The sequence below is a fragment of the Triticum dicoccoides genome, chromosome 1A, assembly GCF_002162155.2.
Source record: "Triticum dicoccoides isolate Atlit2015 ecotype Zavitan chromosome 1A, WEW_v2.0, whole genome shotgun sequence".
Classification (NCBI taxonomy): domain Eukaryota; kingdom Viridiplantae; phylum Streptophyta; class Magnoliopsida; order Poales; family Poaceae; genus Triticum; species Triticum dicoccoides.
The window spans coordinates 518,984,286-518,993,818 of record NC_041380.1 but is presented as its reverse complement, the minus strand read 5'-3'; the positions used below and the strand labels follow the sequence as shown (position 1 = coordinate 518,993,818).

General features: G+C 43.8%; 1 protein-coding gene across 1 annotated transcript in view; it reads right to left on the bottom strand.

The window, feature by feature from the left end:
- Window positions 1–55: 55 nt before the first annotated feature.
- Window positions 56–9,533, bottom strand: part of LOC119285022 (probable calcium-transporting ATPase 6, plasma membrane-type) — an 11,012-nt gene continuing 1,534 nt past the window's right edge. The window contains exons 2-7 of the mRNA XM_037564223.1: window positions 5,099–5,153; window positions 3,067–5,003; window positions 2,819–2,977; window positions 1,879–2,050; window positions 1,379–1,677; window positions 56–824 (exon numbers count right to left, since the gene is read on the bottom strand). Coding sequence (XP_037420120.1) covers window positions 519–824; window positions 1,379–1,677; window positions 1,879–2,050; window positions 2,819–2,977; window positions 3,067–5,003; window positions 5,099–5,153 — 2,928 coding nt within the window. The 3' untranslated portion in view covers window positions 56–518. The remainder of the gene's footprint in view (window positions 825–1,378; window positions 1,678–1,878; window positions 2,051–2,818; window positions 2,978–3,066; window positions 5,004–5,098; window positions 5,154–9,533) is intronic.

The following is a 9,533-nucleotide window of genomic DNA, read 5'->3' as shown; positions in this document are numbered from 1 at the left end:
ACTAAAAGGGTGTCACAGGATCGATCGGGCAGAGCAAATTGTTTGACTCAAGCGCAATGTCTTATTCAGATTTATTTCCAGACATGAATAGCTACAACTTGCAAATGAATATGATAGTTACAATTTACAATTATTACACATGAATGGAAGATGCAGAGCACCTGCTGCACATCACAATGGATGCCGGTATTGCTACAAAGAGTTCTTCAGCTAATATAGCCATCCTGAACAAAACTGTTACGTATGTACTTCCAAATTCCAATCCACACTCTGCAAAAGGAGAAACCGTGACAAGCCATAATGTACACCCTCACCCATTATATGCTTGAACTGATCTAATGCTCCATTTTCCCTGTTTTCCAGTAATCCAATGTTTCCAACTTCCAAATTCTAAACTTATCTGATCATTTTTCCTTCATCACAACTACACTAGCAAAGCAACCCAGACAAGAGATCCTGTTCACTGATTGACTGGGTGGCCACCGTCGAAACGGCTGAATTTGTGCACCGTCTTGAAACTAGAGAGCTTCCGGGCCTTCAGGGATCAGCTCATACCCGTGCGGCTTGGTAAATCTCTTCCCAGATTCAACTGGAATGCACTTGAGGATCACGGAGACAATCATACTAACTGAGCCAAGAACGACGCTGAGCGACCATAGTTCCAAACTCAACGGCACGGTGTTTGCGAAAGTTCCAAGAAGTTCCACTATGATCACTTGGAATATTACTGTAGCTGTCAGTATGCCGACAAAGATCCAATTTCTGAATATCCCTCGGAAGACGTTGATCTTGTCCATTTCCCTGCTGTTTATTTCGTTGAAAACCTGGAAGCATGGCAGCATATTAAATACAAATTTCTCGTTAAAATGATGCACTGATTCCTATAGCTTCACTGCAAAACTCATTTTTGAGTTACCAGACCATATTTGTACATTGTCGCATAGATTTTCAAATATGATTGGACAATATGAAACCTGAAGTTTCAAATAAAAAGAGCCCACAGAACCAGAACTGAATATCCATTTCTGAGCCCGGGCTCATCTGCACCCGGTGAACAGTAAAAACTAAAAGACCCGAACTTTATATATTAAGCTCGCGCCTACTGGTGATACAAACATTTGGTCATGTTTTCTAAAGAACCTACATATAAGTTTGAGGTTAATTTTGAGAAAATTATCTAGGATCAAGGGAACAGTTTAACACATGAACATAGAGAGAGAAATAACAATGACTTCAGAGTTAAATACTGTGCCCGCAAGGAAAACAGTTACTGATTAGTAATGTGCATAATGACATGTGACGACTTTGAAACCTTGCTGAACAAAATAAATACGCAGAAGCAACAAATATTTTTCCATGTAAAATTAACTCCACATACCTGGCAAAAGACGAAAGAGTTGAATATGAGAGTATTGATCGTTTTATCGGCAGTTGGACCTTCAATATCAAGGAGTCTCTTTCCAACTATCATGAGGGTGCCCAATACAAGGAGCTGATACAAAGCCTGGCCAAGAATATTTCTCCACATAACCTTAGTGATAAAACTATCTCCGTGCCTTACAGGCGACCGCTTCATCATCTCATCATTTGGCGGTTCTGTTGCTAAGGCCAACGCTCCCAATGTATCCATGATCATGTTAACCCATAGCAACTGGACAGCAGTAAGAGGTGCAGTCCCTGTAAGTTAATTCAAAGTGTCAAATATGAAATGGTTCTGAAAAGGTACATAAGTAAGGAGATAGATCACAAGTTGGTGCACATGAATTTCGTTCCGCATAAGATGCACAGAAATTCCTTCTGTGAGCAACATGTAGACAAGCTCCAAGGCAGTCATTGGTTGGATCAAGAATATCATACTGGTAGAGAGTGTGAAAATACCTATGACACACGCCGAGACAAAATTCACTATCAGAGCCACTATATTAACTGTAAGCTGGAACTGCACAAACTTTTGAATGTTCACGTAAACTGCACGCCCCCATCTAGCAACATTTACGATAGTTTTGAAATTGTCATCCATTATTATGACATCAGCGTTCTCTTTTGCGACCTGCATCAAATACCATGGTTAAATACTTGATCACAACAAAGTCTTATACACAGCTTAAATGGTACTGTAAAATGATTACTAGTATATGTTTTTTCAAGACAATGCGAAATGAATATTGTTTCAATCCAGGGCAGAAATTGACATCACCCAAAAGAAATGAGAATGGAATTTTTTCACTTATGGGTTTTGAATTGCATAGTTGTGCATCTCAATAGAATCCAAAAAAAAAAAACATCATAGTTGTGCAACATGTCTACCATCACGAATAGGGAAATCAGTTTAAGTTATCTAGTGAACAGTGTATGCAAGGGTGCTTACAAATTGACATCACCCAAAAGAAATGAGAATGGAATTTTTTCACTTATGGGTTTTGAATTGCATAGTTGTGCATCTCAATAGAATCCAAAAAAAAAAACATCATAGTTGTGCAACATGTCTACCATCACGAATAGGGAAATCAGTTTAAGTTATCTAGTGAACAGTGTATGCAAGGGTGCTTACTCTTATTTAAATTTTGGGTCATCTAAGTTGGCTCCTTCCTACTATTACACGTCAAAGATCACTACATAATCTCTGAAATGTTAATACAGCATGGTAGCACATAGAAAATATTTCTTATAGACAACTGAGACAGAGTTTCAGACTGTCTGCACTCTGCAGTAGATCTTCAAACTGAAGTTACTGAACCTTTTTTTCAAGGACAAGTTACTGAATGGTGATCATGGAAGCCTAAAACAGCATACATTAGACAGAAACATCAAGAAGTACCTCAGTGCCAGCAATACCCATTGCCAGTCCAATATCTGACTCACACAATGCCGGGGCATCATTGGTTCCATCACCAGTAACTGCAACTACCTCTTGATACATGCTTTTCAGGCTTGTTACCAATTTGAACTTGTCCATAGGCAACGAACGGGCCATTACCTGTACTTAGGAAGTAGATTTAGGTAACACTGGACCTTCAGATCCATAAAAAAATTAGTGGAAAGCAAGCGTGTTAAGTAAAAGTAAACCTGAATTTTAGGGAGGAGCTCCCTCAGTTCATCCTCGCTCTTATCGTGAAGCTCTCGTCCTTCTATCGCTATGCCATCCTCGGTTAATATCCCACATTCCTTGGCAATGGCTTTTGCAGTGTTGATGTTGTCTCCGGTAACCATCCTTACCGTAATACCAGCAGCCATGCAGGTCATTACTGCATCCCTGACACCCGGACGAACTGGGTCCTTGATACCAAAAAGCGCTATTAGCGTGTATCCATTTTCTGGTATAGTTTGCTCGTCAGAAAATTCATTAAGATCCTGAAATGCAATGCAAAGTGTTCTCAACGCCTCAGAAGCAAATGAATTGATTATGTTCAAGACATTTTGCTTCTGCATATCTGACAGTGGTACTATATCCCCTTCACCGTTCAGCATGGTATCACAGTGTTCTAGAATAATTTCTGGTGCACCTTTACAGAAGGATCGGAAGCCTCCATTTGGTAAGTGTATTATCACTGACATCTTTTTCTTGACTGAATTGAAAGGCTCTACTCTTACTCTTCGAATCTTATTGTATTCAGTATATCGATCTCCTTCTACGGTCAAGCCAAACTCCAACAATGCTGCTTCAGTTGGTGTGCCCAAGATGGTCCTTTTGCCATCATCTCCCTTCACCACCTCAGATCCGGTGTTCACGAATATGCCTTGTATAAGTATTGCCATAGATCTTTCTGAAATTACAGATTTTAGCTCGGTGATTTTTGAATCACCATTAACTGACTTGGATATATTGCCGATCCAAACCATATCGACAATCATGTGGTTGGTTGTCAAAGTTCCTGTCTTATCAGTGCAAATACAGCTGACTGAACCCATCGTTTCACACGCCGCGAGATGCCTGACTAGTGCTTTGTCATTCATCAACTTCTTCATGGCAAATGCAAGACTAAGGGTCACAGCCAACGGTAGACCTTCAGGGACTGCGACTACGATGATGGTCACGGCAATAGCGAAGTAGTTGACTATCGTCAATGCATCGTTTGCCGACCAATTCATCAAACCGACATCCATTCCCTTGTTAACCAAGAACCTTGCTAGAAGTACTACAAATGTGAGAATAGCAAACACAAGTCCAATCTGTCCAATGATCGTAGCCACACCATTGAGCTTAACTTGCAAAGGAGTCTCATCCACTCCATTGTCACTAAGAGTGCCCATGATTTTCCCCCACTCGGTACGTGAACCGACGGCAGTGACAAGCATCTTAGCCGTCCCATCAACCACCTTACTCCCACCATGGAGAAAAGGCTTTTCTTCAGAAACTTGAATTGGCTCACTCTCACCTGACAAGCTAGATTCATCTACCAGTAGACAGTAGCCAGATATAAACAAGCCATCTGCAGGAACCACATCACCAATCGAAAGATGCAAGATGTCGCCGACGACCAAGTCTTGAATCAAAACCTTCTTGGTTTTCTTATCTCTAGTAACAAGGACATATATTTTCTGCTTCTCACGGTCCAGCTCCATAAACTTCCTTGACTGCTTGTAATCACTGGAGGCAGTAACTAGTACCACCAACAAAATGCTGAGTATTATGCCAAGACCATCATATATACCCTTCGGCCACCCCTCGGTGGCTAGGCCAACAACCAGAGAAACCAGAGCACACACTATGAGAATATTCAGAGTCAGGTCATGTAGTGCATCCCACACAAACATCCAGAAGCTTCTAGCGGGCTTCTCGGCGTGCATGTTAGTACCATACAGTTTCTGTCTGGTTGTTATTTCAATTTCATTGACACCATCTTGCAGAGAGGCTTTGATTTTCCTAGATATTCCGCTGGTTCCACCATGCAGCTTCAAGATTGTCGAATCTTCGCGCATGCCAGTAATTTCTGCCAGTTCATCCGGGCTGATAGAAAATCCTTCCTCAGCAAGCTCATGTGTTAAGTGGTATTGTTTTACGCCTGCGTGATTAAAGGATAAAAAGTGGAATCAACATAGTAGTTATGACAAGATCAAAAGGCACATGCTACTTCACGATCAGTTGACGAGACCTCACCATTGATAAAGTGCAATGCTGCCCTGTGCACATTAATCACAACCTGGACTTTTCCCTGGCAAATAAGCATCTCTAATTAGACCAAATAAATAATTGGCTTCCTGATACTGAAAATATGAAACACTTCTTTTTTGTAGTTTAATTAGAGTAACCAAAGTAGCCTAAACAATATAGCCACCCAAATAACATGAGTAGATTCCACTTTTTGCCCCCTAAGATGGCAAGAGTGACAGTGACCACATTTAAAGAACTTGCCACTAATATATAGGATTTAAAACTTGAATACCAGAACGTACCACTTTTACTGTTTGCCCCATTCTGATAAGATTGGCTTGCGCATCAGTTGTAAATGACAGATGACTTGGTTGCAAAACTTGAAATTTTGGGTGATACTTATTCATGCAAATTTTATATTATCTTTAAATTCCTAATTTTATTTTCATTTACATTAAACCAAATAAAAAATCCTCAAGAGATTTTAATCTAACTTAAAAAAATCCTATAAGTATATAATATATTATACTACACACATTATGATTTTTTGTGCAGATTTCATTTCAATAAAATTTAATTAATTTGAATTTACTTCAAAAAATCAGTTTAAACCTTAGTGCTAGGCCTTTCTCCAAAAAAGATATTCTCCCCTATAAATAAAATGTTGAATTATATACTTTTAAATTCTGAATTGAATGGATCTTCACCATATATTAAGTCTTCAAGACATCATTCAACCATCTACACATTAGCTTGACAGGCGAGCCATGCTAGTCAAGGGGTCACAAGCGGTTAAACATGGAACATTTTGGTATTTAGGTTTTAAATTTGATACGTTGATGAAAAGTTCTTTCAATGGGGTTTTCTTTTCAGAGTTTCCAGCTTGTAAGGTAAACGACGGAATTTACTCAAATAATAATCGTCACCTATATTACCATGATAGGATATTTCCGACATGGCAGTCATTCGGTTGACGACTTCCTAAAATTGTTGTGTAAGTCTAAAAATGGTCTCTCGATTGCAAAACTAGGAAAACCTAGCCCTCAAATTGTAAAGCTATATATATTTGGTCCCTCGTACCGCTATAGTGGTACGAGTAATGGTAGTGGCTTGGTTTTAACCTAAACTTGACATGATGACAAGTTATGACCATTGACCTTGCCTCATCAACGTCCACCTAGGGCGTGTTTGGTACGTCGCATAGAGCCCAACCAGGCCCGCACAGGAGAATTTGGCTTGTTTGACTGCTCGCATACACTATTTGGCCCGCATAGCACAAACTTTAAAGCAGCTCCTAGCCAGGCCCGCTAGGAACACCCGAATCGGCAGTTTCTGGCGAGCCAGGCTCGGCCGAAGCAGGGGAGGGGAACACGGCGCTGAGCTCATGCGACCACGGAGAGGCGCGAGCTCGCGCGCATCTCCAAAAAATCGGCGGGAGGATTTCGAGTCACTTCCCGTTGATTCGGTCGCCCTATATTGCTCCCTTCGCCTCACCCTCGAAACTCCCGCTACTCATCTCCTTCCTTTCGAGCTTTCCCTCCGACGTGCATCGACACAGACGAGCTGGTAAGCGGCGCTCCTTCTCCGGCCTGCGGTCCACGGCGACGGTGACTCGTGTCCTCATCTTCTCCATCCGTTTCCGCGTCTTCCTCGAGCTGCAGTGATGGCCTCTGTGAGTTCAATCACCCCCTTCTTTGTACTCGTTGTAGCTAGATCTGAGAGCTTGTGGTACGGTTTGATGTTCGAGCTTGTGGTAGGGTTTGATCTGTGAGCACCTTCTAGCATGCTAGGGTTGTATCGTGTGCCGATCTGTGAGATTGTGATGTTGTGGTAGCTATTGGTGGTGGATTTGCATGCTAGGGTAGTGTTCAACACAATGGATTGGTAGCTAGTTGTGATGTATGCTGCTCATATGTGCTTTGTTGAGCTAAATTATTCGATAGTGTGTGATATGCTTATTGTCAATGTGTGGTGCGACTGTAGGAGATGACCACGCAAACGCAAGATCTTAGTCAGGCCACTGTCCTGTCCAAGAGCCAATTCCCTCCGTCCAATGTCGAGCACTCCCAGCCCCCCTCGATGACTAGATGCCTGCTGATTTAGATGTGTTTGAGGTTTCTGGCACGGGTCCTCCTTTTGTGCCTACAACCTTTGTGCTCGCTGAGGCAACTGTTGCTGCTACGTAAACGGCAGCCACAAAGGCAGAGAAGGATGGTAGGGGGGGGGGCATGAAGTGAGCCGTTCATGTCCACATTCGTGCTTAAAAAGATGTGTGTCTAGTGGGGTTAGGACTAACAAGGGCTTCAAGTAGGCGCACTTGAACACCATTGCGAAGTAGGTGTTCGAGTTCTGTGGCCAGGAGGTGACCTCCACCCAGGTCTACAACCACCTGAGGAAGTGGAGAGCGAGATGGATCACAGTGTCCAAGCTCAGAGACCTTAGTAGCGCCTCATGGGATCAGAACACTTGCTCGATCGTTCTGGAGGAAGAGCACTACACCGGCCACGTCGCGGTTAGCTCACGCCCTCCTTGCTTTAAGCATGTCAACCATTGCCTTCTCGCAACTAACAACATTGTGTTTCTTTCTTAGGACCACCCCAAAGATGCGGAGTTCCTCAACACACCCATCCAGAACTACAACCAGATGAAACACATCTTCTCCTTTGGGATGGAAACCAGCAAGCATGCCATGGGCTCCGGTGCAAGCCTCTCGGTTCACCCGTGCCTGAGTTCCCAGACACCCAGGACGCAGAGGCAGTCCTTGATGGCCCTGACAAGCCCTTTGAGAACATCCCTGTGCTTGATAGGAAGAGCAAGAAGGGGGACTTGATGGAGGAGGAGATTAGTGTCTTCACCAGCATGACTGGGGACGTGAAGGAGGTGACAACCGCCCTATGGGAGAGCAAGTCCATCGATGTCCACCCTGACCAATACACCACCGTCATGGACCGTGGTGGCTTCAGCCAAGAGGCTATGATGGCTGCTTTGAGCCACCTGCTGGACAAAAAGGCCCAGGGTGTTGAGTTTGATGCCATGGCAGACGCTCACAGGGTGCTCTAACTCAGGAGCTGGCTGGGCAAGCACTACTACTAGTGTTGCCTCTGGTGCCGATTACTGCGTTCATGATCCTCGATGGTGATGGCGATGGCGATGGCGGTGCCGACGATGATGACGATGACGACATACATTTTGTGTAGCTAGGGCTTGAAAACTACTTGATGGTCTATATATTTTGCTTAGGTGGTATATACTAACCCCTCACACTGATGACGAACTTGTGGTGGTAGGATTACACCCTCTTTTGGATGTGATGGTAGGATGACACTATAGTAGATAGGTTAAACTTGCTATGCCATATGATCAGCATGCTTAATATTGCTCTTTTGCTCCTTTGCTTGCTGCTTGTGTGCTCCTTTGCTTGTTGCTTGAACTGCTGCTCTTCTGCACTGCTAGGACAAGTGGTATGTGCATGGTGCTCATCGGGAGGGCTTAGGGGTTTACAGTAGCAGGTAACAAGTAATAGGTTACAAACACAGCAGCCATGCGGCAGAGGACGCTTACTCCAAGTTTGTTCGAAAGTAAGCATGCAATGTTGAAGTTGGCAAGGCGGCATGACACTTTGGGGTGAAGAACTTCGTCATCATCGTGCAGTTTGTCGCCATTGCAGTGCTATGGCATTGGTGTGCTAGCTGTGATCCTGTGTAAGGTGCAGCGAGTAAGCTCACCACGTAGGGTACAAGGTTAGCACAACTCGCAGCATGTGTGCAACCAAACATCATGTAGTTGCGTGAGTTGAGACAATGCAGGACGACAAACACCATGCGAAAACATATCCCCTAATGCAGGCAGCCTCGATGCGGCAACCAAACAAGATGCAAATATTGTCTTTTTATCTGTTTTCCCTCAATCAGACCCAACTGAGACATATATGCTCCAAACTCTCATATCACAACCAAACAGGCCCCTAAACACATGTCGGCGGCCACAAGATGCGCCTGACATTTTTAGCGTCACAGTCAGCCCCTACACCCCAGGGGCATGCTGCTGCTAGGATAAGTTCAGCATGTGGCGTTGCTTTTCAGCAACTAACCATAACGCTTGCACGGCACGAGATATCATTTCTTGAAGCGGCGGCTTTTGTCGGAAAGATGATGGGCGGTGGCATATCTCCAAGGTGGTGCTTGGCACGACCAGGCTCATCACGTGGCACGCATTTGTGAAGATGGACGACAACCCACGGATGAACACGATGGCAAGCGCCGCCTCAGCAAGGTAGTTCCTAGGCCTCCCCGCAATCTCCAATCATACGACGGCAGCAACGGAAATGGAAGAAGTCACTATGACGGCGCACCGACTCCATGCATGCTCATTACGCCTCCTCTATGACCACATCGAGCGAATTGTACTTGTCTTCTCCAAGTCCGGCCAAGCTCCTCCACAA